General features: G+C 33.8%; 1 protein-coding gene across 1 annotated transcript in view; it reads left to right on the top strand.

Moving 5' to 3' along the window:
• LOC149802135 (fibrillin-1-like) overlaps nt 1-21473 on the top strand; it is a 329248-nt gene that overhangs the window by 188723 nt on the left and 119052 nt on the right. Inside the window, exons 33-37 of the mRNA XM_089956539.1 lie at nt 658-783; nt 1148-1273; nt 5119-5241; nt 17198-17365; nt 20585-20653. Coding sequence (XP_089812665.1) covers nt 658-783; nt 1148-1273; nt 5119-5241; nt 17198-17365; nt 20585-20653 — 612 coding nt within the window. The remainder of the gene's footprint in view (nt 1-657; nt 784-1147; nt 1274-5118; nt 5242-17197; nt 17366-20584; nt 20654-21473) is intronic.

Here is a 21473-nt window from a genome sequence, read left to right as displayed (position 1 = left end):
AAGTGAGTTCACCCAACATACAACCATGGCCAATAGATTTGAAGTATGTAGGATTTTTATGCCTTTTAACTTTTTTTATATTTCACCCCCTTTATTGGATTCAAAAGACATAATTAACATGATAATAGAAAGGAGGCCAGCTTTTATTTCAGTGCAAGACTACAACAAATACTTCAGTTATCAATATATGGTCAGCACTTAGCTGTTATCAGAGAAACGCTTGAGGAAATAGCTGTTATGATAGATTGACACATTTTATGTTTAAATACACATTACATTTATGATGATTATGATTAAGTGAAATATCACATTATGAAATAAAAACTCATGATATCTGATACAGTTAAGCTTATTTACTGTTTATTTGCACAAACAACCATAATCATTAGTCATGTGACCAGCAGAAGTTACTGTTCATGATAATTTCTTTCCAGATTGATAAACATTTGGATGGTTTTAGCCTTGTGATCACTGATGCCTGCAAAATATATGAATTGTTCAAATTATTTGTTAATTTTCATGTGATATAAGCACTCTTGTATGATTATTATTCTGAGACTGTAGAGTGGTTCTTTGTATTTTGTTCATGTGAACAATTCTGCAGAAGGTGGAAAGGCAATTTACATAAGGCTATCTACATATAATTTTACATCATAGATGTAGATGAGTGCACACTCAATCCCGACACTTGTGATAATGGACAGTGCTTCAACTTTCCCGGAGGCTATCGATGCCAATGTGACATGGGCTTCGCTCCTACAGAGGATGAGAAGAAATGTTATGGTAATAAATAATTAATAAAAATGTCTTTGTAAATACCTACAATTATCTTAATGAATTTTGCAAATTTATCATTTTAAAACAATTAATATGACAAATTTTCTCCCAAACACAAAGCAGTTCTTTATAAGGATTTATGCATCACAGAAGTTAAAATACATTAAAGGATAAATGTCAAGTAAATCACCGCATCAAATTAAAGAATAATTACTTTTGCCATAATGATACAAGGATGAATCAATATAACAATTATGGATTTGAATTTTAATCTGTATCAATGGAGTTTATCTACAGGGGTGGAAATGATAGTACTGGCTTACACTTTCAATAAATTTTGCATGCATTTGAAGTGTTTTGTTTATTTCAGATATCAATGAATGTGACTTGTTTCCCAACCTATGTGTGAATGGGAAATGTGAGAACATGTTTGGTATGTTCCGATGCAAATGTAACCAAGGTTTCATTGTGGACGCCTCAGGAGGAAATTGTACAGGTTAGTTAATAATACTTGGAGTTTTGTCTTTCACACACAGTTAATAGATTCGTTTATCATAAACTCATTTTTAACTATTTTCTGTTGTTCTACAGAAAAATCTGGGGATAGGGTTTTGAGGCTTACTGAAGAATGTGATGTCAATCAGTCTTTATCACTCTATTATATTTTATAGAATTATCTTGGGGTGTGCCATTTGATTGATGTGTAAGGTGTATGTACCTTGGTTTTATTCATGCATTATGGAAGCATCTAAAGGAAATGTGTATAAATCAGACACAAGATGGACAATAAACATTAGCCAGAATGGTAAACCCTTTATAATACTTGGAATTTTACTCACTTCCAACCAATAGATTTAATAATTGACACTATACCAAGGTATTATGAACTTTGATACATGTTACGTCTTGGCTGCCTGATATGAAATGAACACAATTTTGCTACATTAGGTTGATTAAACATAACACTCATCTTCTAATTGTCCTGTAATGATTCTATGAAAGGATTCGCAAACAATATCTAAGAATGCTACTTATTGGTGAAATAATTCTTTTTTTTTTCTTCTCATGCCTCTATTTTCACATGTGAAAAATATACCATTATATTTTAAATTGTGAATAATATATCCTTATATTTTGACATGTGAATGAAAATATAAGATTTCACAACTTGTTCTATATATAAGATTTCCCATCATGCCATATGATGTTTGATTGTGTGTGCCTTCAAAAGTTGTACCTGCAACAACAAAAACAAGTACATTTTGAGGTAAAACAAACCACTTTCTTAGGTCACACACATTTGTATGATCAGGCCATGAAAATGAGGTGAATTTCCAAAAAGGAGGTTGGGGTGAGAGTGTGTTGTGCCAAAGAGTAAGTTTAAGTTTCTAAAATTCTATCTGAGAGCAGGTTAGGTATATAGTAAAGAGAAAAAAATTCTTTTTTTGAGTTGATCATGGATATATTTCTTCTTGTGGTACCAAAATTTATATATTTTAACTCATGGCTATGCCAATTGTTGAAGTATCATGTTTTTGATACCACACAATGAAATATATCTGGTATTAACATCTTAAAAGGAAATATCCTCTATGCATTTACATTAAAAAATTTGATACCAACATTCCCAAAAGCTAGGCACCTGTTAACATGTTAGCTATTTAATATTCTCATAACAGGTGTTTTTCTCATGTTGATTGTATATAGCAACTAAAGCTTTTTTCAAATCATGTTCGATCCAATATAAGTTTTTTACTCACTTAATTGTACAAGTACATAACAGTGGACATGAACAGAAGCTGGTTTTTCAGCATGAACAGTGTATGGGAAATCTTAACTTCTGGAAAATCAGTTGTGAAACTTGAATTGTTTCCACATGAATTTCAAGCAAACTATCGTGTAAATTGAAATTTCACCTAATTCATAACTAAATCATTTTCCATTTTTTACTGAAATAAAATACCACCCAGAAATGGTTTTTGAAACAGATGCATTTGTGGCAAGAAATAGACATACATCCGTTACATTTGCAATCAACAAAACTGTGCTTTGTGTGATGTCAGGCTGTTGTTTATGGGTAACATATGCATGTTATAAAAAATATTACTGCTTGTTCATAAGATTTCAAGATGTTGATTTTTGTAACAAACTTATGGTTTAAAATTGGTTTGGTCTGATTTTGATATTTTACACTTATGATGCAAATATTATGTCCCAGACATGGCAAAATATAATTTCATAATTTTTGTTCTTATGATCTCTCTATAATTTCAGTGTGTAATGTTTTGTTTTCTCAGTATGCTGAACATTGCTGATGTCTCTTTTAATAACAGCAATTAAGCAACAGACACATTGATTCAGTCTACAATACATTTTTGGAATCTTCTTAACACTTATCAAGTGAATTTCAGTTTTTAAATTTATTTTTATTATGATCAAGTAAAATGTAAAATGTTCTGTCTCTCTTATTAGCTGTAAATAACATAAAAACAACTTCACAGTTCTTTTAAATTGATTTTTAAAGAATTTTTGACCATGTAACACCTATTTCATGTCATCAAATGCTGTATCAAATTTAATCTTCTCTTTTATATTCATGGCTTCATTTCTGTGACTAGGTAGCAATATCCAGGAATATTGAACAAAATATAATTATAAAGAACACCTGTCAGTCTCTTTCATATCCCCTGCTTGCAACCTCCAAAAAGATCATGGCATGTGCATAAGGAAAGAAAATTTTAAATGAGATTGTTTCAAACAGTCTGCATTTTTATTTGTTTCTCAGTAAACTGTTATATAAATCTACTGTGAATAAAACATAAAGACATAGATTTTTGCTACTACAATTCAGTTTCTCTACACTTAGTGGTTCTGTGATTCAAGGATGGATACAGCACAAAATCAATAAAAGGACAGTACTGTATAAACAGCCTGGCTTCACCATGAATATATGTTTGGCCATAATAGATATACAATCTATAAAATTAGCATCAGTACTTTTAAACTGATCTAAAATGTTTTTAGCTTTACTGGTCATAGACCAGAAGAGCTTTAAGAGAAGGTCTGTTGTCTATCGTCTGTCATCTGTCCAACATCTGTCATCCATTGGTCCATTAGCACAAGTTTGTTACCAATACACCTCCAGAATGACATTGAGGAATGCCTTAAATTGTACATATATAATCATCCCATAGTCCAGTTGGTCATAAATGAAAATTGTGCTGGTTGCACATCCACTATGGCTGCCATAGTAGCCATCTTGAAAATCTTGTTATTACTTGTATCTTTTAGTAGAATGATTAAACTGTTTTGATACTGCATTGACCAAACTTTGTATGTTGTTGCATCTAAATGAATCATATATTTTAGTAATATTTCTTTCCTTCACATGGTGACTAATTTATTAGTTTATAACCATTGGATGATGGGTTCCAGTCAAGTCCAGCTTACATCACTTTGATACAAGAGCAAGGCTCTAGTTGCCTTGGTATCAATCCTTCATACCAGTTATTATATTGTTTCCTTAGTGTCAATCTTTTATACAAGTCTGTTTACTTTTGCCTTGGTATCAATCCTTTATATCACTGCCATCTCATCTCTGTCCGCATGGATTCGAGTCTCGGATTCAGCCAATGTGGGTATGTGAGAAAGCTTACCACTTGCTTCTTGTGGGTCGGTGGTTCTTTCCGGGGTTTTCCCAGGTTCTTCCTCCACCATTAATATTGGCCGCCATGTATAGCCTATCGTATGCTGAAAAATGGTGTTAAACCCTACAACAACAACAACATGAATCCTTCAAACCATTATTATATTGTTTCCTTAGTGTCAGTCTTTAATACAAGTCTGTATATTGTCGCCTTGGTATCAATCCTTCATAGAATTATTTTGTTGCCTTGGTATCAATCTTTCTTCCAGTCTATATATTGTTACCTTGGTATCAATCTTGCATACCAGTCAGCATATTGATAACTGCTTTGAATCCTGTGTCTTTCCATAGCCTAGAGGATTTGTGTTTACAAGTAAACATGTTGTGGCAATTGATAACAATTAATTCCTAGATATCAGTCATTGCCATGAATATCCACATAACAGTTCATTAAAAACAAAATGAACATAATGTTAACAAACAACATGGGGCATATAGACTACTTGTATTGTGAAATAAATCGGGCTGAAGACATAATATTCAATAGTTGTTGATTCCGGATATAGAAGAGTGGACAAATCCTAAGAATTATCACTACATTTTAAGACTCATGATGAAACTGTGTGAATGTATATGTAAAGAACACTGCCAACTGTTATCATGCTTTATATGTACATGTTTTAATTGTTTTACAGACATAGATGAATGTGATAACCCTGAAAACTGTCAGTATGGCACCTGTGTGAATACTCCGGGTGCCTTCCTATGTCAGTGTCCCCCAGGATATGAGCTCAATCCCACTGGAACTGGATGTATAGGTAACTAATTAGTTATCAGATGTTTCTAATTTGTTTAATATAATCAAAACATTTGAATATTTATATATTTTCAGCAAATGTAATGGGACAAACTAAGAATTCCTCAATGTTAATACAGTCCTACCCACTTGATATCAGTTATTTTGACAAGCCGCCTATTTTGACAAAAAAGTAATGTCCCGGTCCCTTGGTCTACTATTACCAACAAAATTGTCATGCTTATGTTAATGTCGAGATAAAAATTAAACATACATGTCAACAGAAGCCCTTGGTCCCATCTTGAACAAATCCTTTGTTTTCTAAACATTTATGTCGACAAGCTGCCAGTTCCAATCTATACTTTGTTCAACAATTAGTTGATCTTGTCACCAGGGTTAAATTTTCCTGCCTAATCATTTATGTTGACCAGCTGCCAGTTCTGACCCATACATTGTTCAACAATTAGTTAATCTTGCTGCCAGGCTTTAGTTTTCCCGCCTTATCATTTATGTTGGCATGCGGCCAGTTCTGACCTGTACTTTATTCAGCAATTAGTTCATCTTGCTGCCAGGCTTTAAATGTTGCAGTCAGAAAAAAGATCAGGCTTTTGTTTGGCCCTATAAAATTGGCCTCTCACAGTGACTTAAATAAAAGCAATGAAATCTCATCAATTCTTGCATTTTCCAAAGAAATCAGTGATTAAAACAAGTTTATTGTGCTGTGAAAGTTTTCTTTTTAACTTTATTTATATTTACGATGGCTACCAATGGCAATGTAAAATGCAGATTAAATTTACAGTCTCTGGAAATTAAATATCTGGCTGTTAAGGAAGTTGAGGGTGAAGCATCTCGCAAAGATGTGTGTGAAAATTAGTCTCTTAATCTTTTACCTCATAGAATGTATGTCTTTTCAGCCCTCAGATACATATGTAGCTAAGTTACCCAGTGCAGTGCACTATAAATAGAACACCTGTTACCTATTTGACTCCATACACATAGGCCTACCTGTTAACTGTTAAGCAGTGTAGTGTATGTTAGGTTTAACAGCAATTTTAACCATTTTACATTTTTGGTACACATATATTATGTATGGAAAAATTTATGAGTAAAGTCCGATCGTTATAGCTGTGTAATTATTTTTCACAGAAGAATTTTTTATGTGCTTTAAAATCTTGATAGAACTTGTTTACCGTCAATCCAGTGAAGCCGCATGACCAACCATTGCTGCCATTTCTCATACTCAAAATTTACAAGTTCTTTGCATCTACATCACTAAGTCATCTGAATTTGATAATTTATAAAAACTAATTGCTGCCTACATCAACATTAGAGCCTTTACCTACATTATTGAAGCTTTCATAGTTGTGATTCTAATTGTGAAAAGTACTGAACGAAATCCGCAACCTCCATTTTGGAGAGTGGAGAATATGACCCAGTTACTTTAAATAGCAGATTTTGACCAGAGCATAAACAGTGACCATGTGATCTGACATAAAGGTCATTCACAGCAATGAATAATGTATCTAATAGGGGGTTTTCCCGGAAGGTGGCGCTAAGAAAACCTGCTAAAAATGGCCAATGTTTACAGCAGGTGTTAAAAGGCATTTCCATGCAAATGGAGTAAGGCATTAAAGGTGCTTCCATGCAAATGGAGAAGAGGCGTCCAAAGGTGCTTCCATGCAAATGGAGTAGAGGCGTCCAGAGTTGCTTGCATGAGATAAAGGGTTAAACATAACACCCTGTCAGGATAGATGAAAGCTGCTGAATCTCTAAAGAAAGACTACATTGAAGGTAACTGCGCTCCCCAAAGGAAGAAGCAGAAGACTGCTAAATTTGAAGATGTGGAGGAGGCCACAGCAAAATGGTTCAATGAAACCTGCATTGCACATTCCACCTTATCCATAGATCATGATATGATCATCGAGAAAGGGAAAAAATTTGCAAAAATACTTAGTGTGATGAGCTTCGCTGCAACAAGTGGTTGGTTCAGTCGCTTTAAAGTTCACCATAACATTGGATACAAAAGGATTTGTGGAGAAGCCAACTCAGCAGACACATCACAGCTGAATGAATGGAAAGCCCAACTTAAAGATATATTGCAGAATTAAAAGTCTGAGTATATATACAATGCAGATGAAACAGCTTTATTCTTTAAGTGTACTCCAGACAAAATATACTGCATCAAAGGTCAACCATGTGTTGGTGGGAAACAGCCTAAAGACTACATCTTTGTTCTAGTCACATCGAACATGATTGGCAATGATAAAATTCCACTTCTAGTTATTGGCAAGTCTAAGAAGCCTCGCTGTTTTAAAAATGTGCACCATCTTCCTGTGGATTATTATGTAAACACAAAAGCTTGGATGATGTCAGACATTTTTCTGGAGTGGATAAGGAAACTCAACAGAAAAATGAAACTGCAAGGAAGAAAAATTGCCTTGCTTGTGGATAATTGTTCTGCGCACCCATGTGTGGACAATCTCCAACACGTCCATCTAATTTTTCTTCTGCCCAATACCACGTCACTCATACAACCAGTGGATCAAGGAATCATCCAGAATCTAAAACTACATTATCAAAAACTTCTCGCCCACAAAAAGCTGGCTGTGATTGTTCAGCAAGAAGAATTTAAAGATTTGCTTGAGGTTCTGTACAACTTGAGGAAAGCTTGGGGATTAGTGAAATCAGAGACAGAATTGCGTTATGCATGCTTTCTTTTCCGAAAACGAGGAATTTCATGGATTCACCCTATCAGATATCCCATACAGTCTTGTAGAAGATGGGTTATATGAAGGTATTGGAATTCCGATGGATGAGTTTGTTCAGATGGCTATTGAAACGGATGACAAGGAACAATGCCAAGCAGCTCTAGCAGATGATGACATTATGGATTATGTTTCAGAATATGGCATGGAAGACAACATGCAGAGAGGCCTTTTCAATGTGCGATGGTTTGACAAGATTTTTGCGCAATCAAACTCATTGGTAATATCGGAACAAGCGCATGGTCACTTGGAAAAGTTGCAGCATCTTCTCCTGAGAGAACAACTATCAAGGCTCAAACAGAAGAAGCTTACATGAAGTTCAGAAATGCATGCACTCTCGTTATCTCCCATGTCCACTTGTTGTGCTAACAACATTTAATTTTAATTAATTTAAATTTAAATTAAATTAAATTTTATTGTAATTTTATGAATTTTTTATGCTATAGATAATAATCTCAATTACCTGTATATGTATTTGTCATTCAAATCTTTTACTGCTACTTGTATTTGTATTTTGAGAGAATTTATAACTTGTTATCTCCGGGACGATTTTAAATGTATACCATTTTAGCTGAAATTGTTACAATATTGTATTTTAAGAATCATTTTCTTTTAATTCCTCATTAGCATGTGTCAATGTATACAACATTATGTCTTCATTAATCATATCACCTTCACATCTCTTGTTTGCTTTTATGTACTTTTCATGCTGACTTTTGTAACTAAATACATGTACATTTTAAACCAACTTGTTGACAGGTTTTCATTTCCCTGTGAATAGCCCCATCCCCTTGGTAGCCTCAATAAGATGGGAACAGACTGATCAAAATCTAGGCCAATTTAAGTACATGTACTTGAAGCATGTAAATAAAAACTATGCAACCATGTGCTAATGCTGGCATTGAATATTGTAGTGAACGTTTTTCATATCAGGATGTGACCAATGCAATATTTTATTGTAGATGTTATTACACAAAGGTAACAAAAATGTAATTTGTCAATATACAAGTGTATTTCACACTGGTTTTGTGTCCATGTACTCAAAATTTCCATTGTTTTTTTTTTCTTCTCAAAGTGTAAATGCTACTCACTGACAACAGGTCACCCCTTACTGACGAATTTAACTTGTAGTTTTTTTTCAGACCCCCCCAACACTTGTCTCGACATCTGCCTATGTCGACAATATTTCCTCAGGCCCGAGGTTGTCGACATAAACGGGTAGGACTGTATTACCGTATGCATATAATATTCTTTTGGACAGGAGCCAGTTAAAAGAAGAGGTCCAAGTGAACCAGAAATTGCTCACCTGATTGACATCTATTAAGCCAAACACAAGTTCAGTTGGCAAAGAAGTCTGGTTTAGTTTGTTCAGTCAAAAACATCTTCACATTCTGTTGACGTGTCCAATTCTGTTTTGTAGTTTTTGATGAGACAATTAATTTATTTTAACAACAACCATATTGGACTACAGATCTGAATCATTTATAAAATTGTTAATACCTTTTTATAAAAATGATTTCTGTACAGTATGTCAACATTTTGCAGAGCAGTTTTTAGAGGTTTAAAAGTTTTTCTGCTTTTAGTAATGTGAATATAATCCCTGGCCTAATTGGACCATCTATTGATATGAAGTTATTAAAAGTTATTTTTATCTTTGTCAAGCTCATAGGCAACGGCATCAACAGATAAGCTTCTGGCTAAAGTGTTTCATTTGCATATATTTCCTAAACACCTTGATAGATTCTCAAACTACTTGTCAGGTATCATAATGAAACTAAGACAATTCATATAGTGGTATGATTTCTCAACACTTTTACCTTTTTTATATACACTTGATAGATTCTTACAATACTAGTCACTTGATTGATTCTTACAATACTAGTCACTTGATAGATTCTTACAATACTGGTCACTTGATTGATTCTTACAATACTAGTTTGATTGATTCTTACCATTACTAGTCATGAATCATTATAAGGATAAGACAGCTAATTTTTATATACCATATATACTCGCGTATAACCCGAAAAATTTAGGAAAAAAATAAGGCTTGGAAGATAGCACAAAAGCTACCAAAAGACTTGGAAGAAAAAATTGAATCATTTCAGCAGTTCATCATTAAACGCAGAAAGGAGTGCTCATTTGAGCTATCACAAATTGGAAATATGGATGAGACACCTATGACCTTTGACTTACCAAGCAATGAAACAGTCAATGCTGTTGGTGAGAAAACTATTCTGATAAAAACAACTGGCCATGAAAAAACGCATTTCACGGTTGTATTGGCCTGTTTTGCTGATGGATCAAAGCTGCCTCCTGTCATCATTTTTAAAAGGAAGATGCTGCCGAAAAGCATGAAATTTCCTGCTGGTGTCATCGTTCGTGCACAGCAAAAGGGATGGATGGATGAAAGTGGAACAATTGATGGTTGGAGAAAGTATGGAACAAGAGACCAGGTGCAATTCTTCGGAAACCTTCAATGCTTGTATGGGATATGTTTCGTGCACACAAGACCGATGAAGTAAAAAAGGCTGCAAAGAAAATGAAAACAACACTGGCTGTGATACCAGGAGGTTTAACATCAGTGTTACAACCTCTTGATGTCTGCCATAATAAACCTTTTAAGGACAAGTTATGAAAGATGTGAGCAGAATGGGTTTGTTCAGGGGCTGTGAAAATGACAAAAGGCAGGAATTTAATGAGGCTGGACATCGATTTGGTCGCCAAGTGGGTAAAAGAAGCGTGGGACTCAGTTCCATCGGAAATGATTGCAAAATCATTCAGGAAGTGCTGTATCAGCAATGTCATGGATGGAACAGAGGATGATGCTATATTTCAATCTGACAATGGTGAGGAGAGCGAGAAGGAGAACGACACACTATCGGATGACCATGACGACAATGACGACGTATATGATAAAAGCACGCCCGTAACAGAAACCGAGTTTCGTGAATGTTTGGCGAGTCTGATACAGAGCCAGATTTTGAAGGATTCTAAGAGTGATAGAACTTTTATAATTCATGATTTTAGAATGAGGATTAATTAAATTTCCATTAAGACTTAACACTTTAGAATTGTTTTTATTTCAACATATAAATTAGCTTTCTTACTTTCATTTTATTTAATAATGTGATTTGCCTAAATAAACGTATTCAGAACTCACTTTGTGCATCTTGTGATGTACCGATAGTCTAGAAATTATGGGTCGGCTTATACGCGGGTCATGCACTTTATAACAGTTTTACCAATTCAGTTTGGGGGGGTCGGCTTATACGCAAATGGGCTTATATGCGGGTATATACGGTACACTTGATAGATTCTTACAATACTAATCACTTGACAGAGTCTTACCAATACTAGTCATGAATCATTATGAAGGTAAGACAGCTAATTTTCACCCATGTGACACAGAAATCTACCTGTTTTGTCAACTTATTTTTCCTATTTCTGTGTGTTTATCTCAGACCTGTCATCTCAGTCAAGGTGTCCACAAGCTAGGAATGACTTTTGAAAGAAAATCTTGATGTCTTCTGCTGTTTCTGATGGAGTTGTTATAAAATCCAACAACAACAGATATTCAAAATAAAAAATTCACGAATAAAGCAAACTAATGTCTCTTCAGTTTTGATAACACCATACGAAACATTTTTCACAGACGTCAAGCTGAGTGATAGAGCTCTAGACACACAGGCATTACACATCACTGGCAACACAAAACAAGCTCTCTCTAGTGCTACTGCAAAGCCAGCAGGAACCAAAAACATGTTATGTCAAATTGGTTTCTTCTAACTTTGTCAAACACCCACAATCCACCCCAGCTGAATCAAATATAAAAACGACTGCAAATGAAAACTCCTCCAGTTACCAAGCAGAGTGGTTCATTCATCATTCCACATGCTATTTCCATGTAGCATATGATTACATTAGTGATAGCAACAATTGCCATATTTCCAGGACAGAAAATATAAATTTCCAAGAAAGCCATGAATTAGAAATTTACTGATTTCACTACACATTTCATTATAAGTGTACGTAGTAGGCATATTGTACTGCACAGTATCCTACCATTGCCTACCATAGAATATTTTCCAAATTAGAACTGATGAAAGTTAAAACTTAACTGTATAAAAGATATTAAATATTTACTGTCAATTTCATATGACATCCATTGATTAAATGTGATAATACAGTAATAATATCAGATGATTTTATGTTTCTATTTTCTCATACGTAGAACTTGTGTACTTAGGGTCGACAAGTCACACCGTTACGCTCATTAACATAATCATCTTAATGAGCAGTATAAACAAAAGTATGTACCTCAAGATGCTCATTGCACAATACTTCCAACACATAATAATCATAACTTTTTCTTGACTTTTTTTCCCTTTTCTACGAGTGGCATATATAGCTATATTCCACTTAGATAATTATTCAGATTTTCATAAAACCTGATAACCTTGATACAGAGTAAGAAGCAGTAATAGTACCTAATGAATACTTTGTTTTGAATCTGCTAACTAAATTGCAAGGATGCAGGGTTATTTTAGTTTGAAAAAATTGGGTGAGAAAAATAATCTAGTTCGGTGTTTGTACTAAGATTATTTGAACTATGCCTCGTTTGGAGACAAATAATTTAAGCCCATTACTGAGATTTCCTTGTCTTGGTCCAAACCCCAACATACATTCTATTGTTCTTTGATACACTTGATGTATTCTGACCATACTTGTAATGAATCAGTATGAAGGTAAGACAGTTGACACACTTGCTTGCCATATAACTTTGCCATCTAGGCCAGTCATAGAATATTTGCATTAAGGTGTAAGTTAAAAAAATTCTTTTGTTTTTATTTCATAAACCTCCTGATGGATTTTGTTCATACTTGGCCTGAATCATTCTAAGGCTTATTCAGTGACATGCATAATTTCCCCTTTGACCTTGATGTCATGGTCTTAATCATAGAAACTTTGCATTAAAGTTTTGATTAAAGTTTTTTCATTTGCTTATATTTCCTAAACCTGTTGATAGATTATACAATTAGGTTAGATAATTCATTCTGCAACATACTGACACTTCCATTTTGACATTTTGAACTTGGAAGCAAGGTCATACATCTTTCTTTAAAAGCTTTACATGCAGGGCCTGGTTTTCTTGTTGGAAATGGCAGCCATATTTGATGGCAAGTTGATATCATTTGCACAAAATTGAAAGGTTTAATACCATAATTGGCTCTTCTTTGAATATGGGTTTACATCATAAATTTCTCTGATGAGTTTTGATGAGTGAAATCAACACAGTAATGATGTGGTCTTGCACCTGATTGGATGGGCTTGTTACCACTCTGGAGGCCTTATTTCTAACCTGATTTTGATCAAACATGGAATGTAGGCTTATATGACCAAGACCTTGCATTATATGGGTAATAAGCAAGATCCAGGCACATTAATGAGGTGATCTTGCATCTGATTGGCTCAATTTGTTACCACTCTAAAGACTGGAATGATTACATTATCTGAGGGGGTGCTCACCAATTATTATGTACTTTTGAGAGAGTGACATATGTAAGGTGAAGTTGTTCGTATTTAAAACATGCACAATGGAGAGAATGTTGGCATACTTCTGTGCTACATTAATGTAATGTGGATGATATTTCTTTGAATATTGTACTTTTGGAAATTGTACATGATTTAAGCACACTGCTAACTAAAATGACTGCTCCCTTGTGCTAAAAAATCAGCCTGAATTTGTCTAAAGTACACTTTCCGTAGCAGCTTTTAAAATAGGGAAAATAAATTTTGCCAGACCAGACAATACCAGCTTCTGAAAGTGCAATGAATGAATTACCAAAAATATAAAACGTAAAAAAAATGTTATCAGCTCTTTTTTATAGAATTTACCTCCGAAGTTCAGGAAATGAAAATGACCAAGTAGAGCTAGCACGTTTTTGAAAGGTGCTCATCTGGAGTAAGGCCAAGCTGTATACTCTATAACCCATATTACACCCATCAATCATACATGAAAATAAAGGGAAGTAAAGGTTCTTTGAATTATACCTACGATATACAAGGTCTTTTTTAAATAGCCAGTATAACCAGTGAGAAAAGCTGGGGAAATTCTTTTTCTTTAAAATTCTAACCCTATGCAAAATGCGAAACTGTAGAGTGCCACCTGAACCAAGGGGAATCTAAGTTGAATTTTCACTCATAAGCCATTATGTTAATGCCAAAGATGACAGAAAGTAATTGACTGTGTAACATTATGGAGATCATACATGTGCACTTCAGTAACAAATTAGCATAGTGTTGTTGGCTGATCTGACTCTTTTTGATGTTGAGCATTAGTGATTGTCAGGTGTTTTAGATTTGTGCTTATACAGGTGATGGTATTGTTTTAACTATTGAAGTTTTCACCATTTGTTGTTGCCATAGTTTTATTTTGTTTCCTATATTTTGGATATTTGTAGGGGATAATCCATGAAGTTAAATATAAATATCCAAAGTTTGACAGCCAAGTCCTCACAAAAAATGTATTTTTTCACAAAACAGTGAAAATTGAGACTCGTGAAAATAAATGATACCAAGCACAGTGTATAGCACGCTCCATTATAACACGAATTTGGATATAACATGGTCATGAATTGGGCACCAAAATTTTATATACTAGTATTTTTCTTGCACACGAAAAATAAAATTCTTTCTGAAAAGTACGAAAAGAAACGTAAAAAGTTTGTTATCATTTTTGGGAAGATCTAGCGCATGAATAGTACAAGACAATCATGGAGAGGCTTCTTTGATATGTATTTTTCTCATATGCAAAAAATAGCTTTTTCTTCTTTACGAAAAATAAAGTATAAAATATTTATTCTAGGATTGTGTAGGGCTTCACCAATGTTGCAAACTGTGATTTTATTTTCCTTATTGGCAGCAAAATATACCATCTGGTGATTTTTTATATTGGTGACATTGTTGGTTGTTTAAACTTGTATATCCAACCATTGGTTTGGAGTGGAGAAATTCCGAGGCTCCATGAAAGGAAGCCACAAGCCTGATATAAAATGCACTGAAATTTATCTATTGTTACATAAACAATTTCTTTGTCCATATTGATAAACCATCTTAACAGTGCATTGTTATATCATAATCCACTTATGTTGACATCAAGCATGAGTACTGTATGTTGTGAGATATCCTCTTGTTTTTTTGTTGTTTTTGCTAGCAGAGATCAACCGGATGAGGCATTATCTTGTAATCTATCTTATGTCAGATTTTCTGCCACTCGCTAGTAATTAATATATTTACTGACATTTGTGTGTGGATGGTATGTAAAATTTATCTTCTTTCCACTCAGAATTAAATCATTCAGAACAACCACATTTTCTGTACTAATCCTTGTCATCAGACCAGAACATCTGCATCTCTATCATCTGTTGACCCTTTGTTAAATTTCTGATGCATGAGTGGAAGGCAGCATCACTCCGCTACCACATATGTGAAAAGAAAACAAAAAAACCTTACTTGTTGGTTTATTCAATAGGCAGAGAGGAACTGGTAACTACAATTGACAAAAATTGATAACATTACCTTTGAAGCACCGACTGTTATGAAAACGTACTAAGCAAATGGAAAAAAAATCAGTCTCAATCATGCAGTATAGTTATTTGATGTTGCTATCACAATAAGAAATGGGCATTTGTTTGGTTCTCCAAAGCTGGCCTTTAGTGCTGACTTCAATATCACATACACATTTCATCAAGGAAAGCCGACTACAATATTCAATAAAAACAAAAATCTTTTCTTCAAAGAAGTCAGTACCAAACTTAAATAAAAGTAATGGACTCTGATGGATTTTTTCATTTTCCAACATGACTGGAACATGTTTACCATGCCGTGAAAGCTTCCTTTTTGCAGGGAAAAAGTTTGTGCTTATGAATGCTACCAATGGCGGCTTCAAACACAAACTAACTTTTACCAACTTGGGACATACTGAAAAGTAAATGTGCTTCATCATTCATTATGTGATTGTGCCAAGTTTATCCAATGAATTCAGACCTATATGATCTGTGACAAAATTATTGAATATTTTAAATCTGTGTGCATTTTGTCGATGGAATTACTTGTATTGTGGATTCAATGTATGTGATGAGATTCACAGGTGAGAACACAGTGTTGATACTCTATTCATGCTATACATAAGACATGTATATATAAACCATATACACATATATGTACTAATCCGTGGTTCTCTAAATAAAGCAAAATATTAAATATGCTTTATCTGTTCTCACTACAAGTGTATTTCCATTTAATATGCATTGGTTTAAGATGGTAACTGTGCCAGTGAAGCACGTATTTTACTGCCCGCATTTATTACACACACACACACACACACAGCAATTTTTTTGGGGTGCATGCATCATTTTTTTCAGCTAACTGACCTGGTTGCTTATAATACAGTTAGGTCTATAACATGGTCAGATTCTATGGCTCCCAACAACCGTGTTATAGTGGGGTCACAGTACCTGGTATCCCTCAAATTTCCAGCATCACCCAAGCACCAATCATCACTGAAATGTCCAACATCACTCACATACCCAGCAATTCTAAAATATCTGGTGCCTCTCAAAAACCCAGCATCACTCAACATACCAGATATCACTCAAATTACATGACCATTCTCAAGTACCCAGCATCACTCATCATACCAGATATCACTCAATTACCTGACCATTCTCAAGTACCCAACATCACTCAACATACCAGATATCACTCAATTACATGACCATTCTCAAGTACCCAGCATCACTCAACATACCAGATATCACTCAATTACCTGACCATTCTCAAGTACCCAGCATCACTCAACATACCAGATATCACTCAATTACCTGACCATTCTCAAGTACCCAGCATCACTCAACATACCAGATATCACTCAATTACCTGACCATTCTCAAGTACCCAGCATCACTCAACATACCAGATATCACTCAATTACATGACCATTCTCAAGTACCCAGCATCACTCAACATACCAGATATCACTCAATTACCTGACCATTCTCAAGTGTTCAATCCTACTGTAAAGCATACTATTGTCTGCAATATAAAAAAAAATCTCAAAAGCAGCTTACTGTACACTTAAATAAAACTTTTGGGTTGCCTACAACTTTTTGAGTTTTTAAAGATCTACTGAACTCTGTACTTCATTTTCAGATTTGAGGAAAGGCATGTGCTACATGAACGTGTCCAGACAACCATTGACAGGGATGTGCAGTGATGTAATTGCCCAGAGTGTCTCCCAGGCATCATGCTGTTGCTCAATTGGGAAAGGATGGGGAGAGATCCGTGGCTTCTGTGATCTATGCCCATCGGAAAATACAAGTAAGAATAGATGGCATAACATGACATATTATCTTAATTTAAGGAAACTTTTTTGCAGAAAATCTGCTATATGTTTTTAATGATTTTTAAAACAATTTCATTATCATTATTTGGTTCATTTTTGTCCAGAAAGTGCTCAGTTTATAAAGTTGGGAAATGCTGGAAACTATGATAGTTATTTCTTTGCAATTTAACATATTTTGTTTTGAGTTATAACAGTATTGTCATGATCCATTATCAATCAGTTTGAAGATGTCAGAAACATTCTGACATTTCCAGACATCACTATATAAACAGTCATAACTCTGTAAGAAATTCACCTCTGGTTTCCCTTAGGAAAAACATGTGCTTTAAAGTTTTTTCTGTGTAAATTAGGTTTGCACATGCAGTTGCCTTTAATTGTTTACAGACATATGACATTTAATTTTTAAAGGCATTTGACATTTAATTTTTACAGACATATGACATTTAATTTTTAAAGGCATTTGACATTTAATTTTTAAAGGCATTTGACATTTAATTTTTACAGGCATTTGACATTTAATCTTTACAGCCATATGACATATAAAAGAATATTATCTTTAATTTATATAGGCATATGACATGTAAAAGAATATTGCCCTTAATTTATATAGGCATAGGACATGTAAAAGAATATTGCCTTTAATTTATATAGGCATAGGACATGTAAAAGAATATTGCCTTTAATTGATACAGGCATATGACATGTAAACAAATATTGCCTTTAATTGATACAGGCATAGGACATGTAAAAGAATATTGCCTTTAATTGATACAGGCATATGACATGTAAAAAAATATTGAATTTAATTTATATAGGCATAGGACATGTAAAAGAATACTGCCTTTAATTGATACAGTCATATGACATGTAAAAGAATCTTAAAATAATTATTTCCTCCATTTCCAAATTATGAAATATTCCTGTATGTAAGGAAAAATGAAATGTCCCAGAATTAAACATTGCATGGTACTGTCTTAAGACAGAGTTCAGGATTGTTCCAAAATTAGAGATAGGGGTGGTGGGGTAGTTTAAAGGTACTTTGCAGAGTCCACCACCCATCAAATGTAAAAATGACCAGCTAACACAGACAGTTATTATTAGTTTGGAGTGCCTGCTACACCAATAAATAAAATTAAGTACCTTCTAATTAATATCATGCTCTATTGGGAACAAGATTTGATTTGAATTCAGGACAGATATCAGTAAAAATCATGATGTCAATTTAAGGTTTAGCTTTGAATGAGAAATCCACTCATTTGAATGAGAAATCCGCTCATTTGTATGAGAAATCCACTCATTTGAATGAGAAATCCACTCATTTGTATATGAGAAATCCACTAATTTGAATGAGAAATCCACTCATTTGTATGAGAAATCCACTCATTTGTATGAGAAATCCACTCATTTGTATGAGAAATCCACTCATTTGTATGAGAAATCCACTCATTTGAATGAGAAATCCACTCATTTGTAACAATAACCTGTGCAAATGTTGCTCATATGATGACAAAACATTATTAATGACTCTTGAATCAGTGTTTTCTGCAACAGTGTGTAATGAATTACTAGAGTAATCAATTAAGTAATTGATTACTTTAAATATAAATATGTAATTTTATTAAATTCCTGCCAAAAAAGTAATCAGTAATTTAATTGATTACAAATTCTGGAAAAGTAAGGGAAAGTTGTAATTACTTTTAAATTATAATTACTTTTTGTGATAGGTACAATTAGCTACTTAAAAAATAACAGCATGATAATGGAAATAAGAACAGAGAACAATAAAACTGTTTATAAAATTTGTGAAATTAGTTCTACAATATTGTTTCACTGTGTTATGTTAAACTCTTTAGATCAAAGAACATTGTTCTATGATAAATGTAAATTAATCAATGAGAACTGTGAGTTGTGACAAACTGAGCAGAAGTAATATAACTGTACTCTAATTACCTGGATGAAAAAGCAATTGTAATTGATTACTTCAGAGTGATAGAGTAATTGCAACTGTAATCAACTACTACAATTGTTTATTAGCAACTGTAATTTTAATTCATTACCATTACAACAGTAATGAATACAACAAACATCTCCAAGCTCTACCATTGCACCTTTTCACAAAGTAAACTTCCAATAAGCAATAAGCAAAGTATACAATGGCAACACATCGTAAAGGCACAAATTAAATAATTATCAGCACCATTTGCAAGCTTATGCTTTGTATTCCAACTTTTAGGCAGGTCCACAAAGTCATCATGATGCAACATATTATCATTCAGTCTGTGTGGTAAGATTCTCATTGAATATGATTACCTTGTGTTTTGCTCTAATCAATTGAATCGTAGAAAATGTAAGACTCTCTGACTTTTTAAAATTGAAAACTTTAGCCATTGAAGTGATACTGAATGAGTGTCTGTTACCAATGTATGTATATAAAGACATTGGAGTGTATGTTACCAGTGTTTGTACTATGTATTTAGAGGCATTTGAGGGTCTGATACCAATGTATGTACTGTGTAATTAGAGGCATTGGGGTCTTTTTTTGCCATTGTTTGTACAATGTATTTAGTGGCATTGTAGGGTATGCTACCGATGAATGTATTTTGTAGTTAGAGGCTTTAGAAAACAATTCAGTTCATATTAATGGCAAAGACAACATGGAGATTGCATTAGTACCTGATACCAGTACCAGGGATGACATATGGTTGATCAGACATAAGAAAATGAAATGATTACACTACTAGTAATCCTAAATAAAACTTCATCTTTTAATAGCTGTACAACAAATTAAAAGAAAACAGTCTTGATGGAATTAAGAACATGTGATAATAATTTAACAGTGTTTTAGTCTATGAGAAGTATAAGTACTTTACATTCATTTAACAGCATATTGTAAGTACTGATAAATGTGTTGATGTAACATGCAAGTCATAAGTTCTTTGTAATTATCTTGGAAAGCTGGTGAAAACACTGTTGGATAATACTGTATAGTCACTAGTAACACAGTATGAAACACTGCATACCAGAATCCCATATGTAGTGCTATGTGGTTGTTCACCTGAGTTCATTGGTTATCTTCAGGGTCTCCAGATTTCTCTCTGGGAGAGACTAATACTAACATCGAAATCATAAGTTAGTCTTACTGATCCAAAGTTTTAATATTTTTATCAAATCATACCATTTCTTTCCTTTTTTAGGTGAATACAGGAACCTGTGTCGTGGAGGACCAGGATTCAGACCTAACCCCAAGACTCTTCTTCTTGAAGGTAGAAAACTCAGGAAAACAGCTATCTCGTTACACATACTCACTTGTTAGTCTAGAGAGCTTTAACCTTTAAAGTGCTATATTGTTTTGCAGTACAAGATCCCTCAGTGCTGAATTGTTTGAGGAAAAATGAAGAAAACTGCACAGTTTTTAAATTGCATGTATTTCAATAAATATACACAATAGATACACAAACCCTATATGAAAAATGATGGTGGACGTCTAAACTTTAAGATTAGCAGCAAGACACATGTGTAAGTTTAACATATTTGCATGTACAGATGCAAATACAGATAAAATGACATGTTTTGATTGTATTTCATCAGTATTTTTGTTTGTTTTTTTAATGGAAAAGTTCAACTGTATATACAAAACATTATATTATTTAGTAGTTCAACCAGGTACATGTAATATCTGTCACAATGTTATGTCTAAATCGTGAAAATCACAGGTAAAGAAAAGGTAAAAGTTTCGTAAACATCCACTCAGTGAATGTCAGAGATTAGTTTGGACCCCAAGAGTCAGTAATAAATGTTCATGAAAATTTTTCACTTGTTATTAATTCTAATATCATCAAAACTGAGGTTCATATCTGGTGAATAAACCTCAGCAAATGCTTTATTTTTTTCAATCATTGGGCGGATCTTGTGTAAAGGGCCACCTTGATTGTTTTCATTGTCTGCCAGGTGTAAATTGCTTAGAATAGCTAGAAATCTATCCCATACTCATTTTTTTGCTGAAGTATGGGGTTGATATCACATCATCAGTATCCCAGTAGGAATCAAGATCAGATTTACATACAAAACCCATTGCTATAATCA

The sequence above is a fragment of the Sinohyriopsis cumingii genome, chromosome 4, assembly GCF_028554795.1.
Source record: "Sinohyriopsis cumingii isolate HCF-2022 chromosome 4, ASM2855479v2, whole genome shotgun sequence".
Classification (NCBI taxonomy): Eukaryota; Metazoa; Mollusca; class Bivalvia; order Unionida; family Unionidae; genus Sinohyriopsis; species Sinohyriopsis cumingii.
This window is presented reverse-complemented; position numbering and strand designations above follow the sequence as displayed.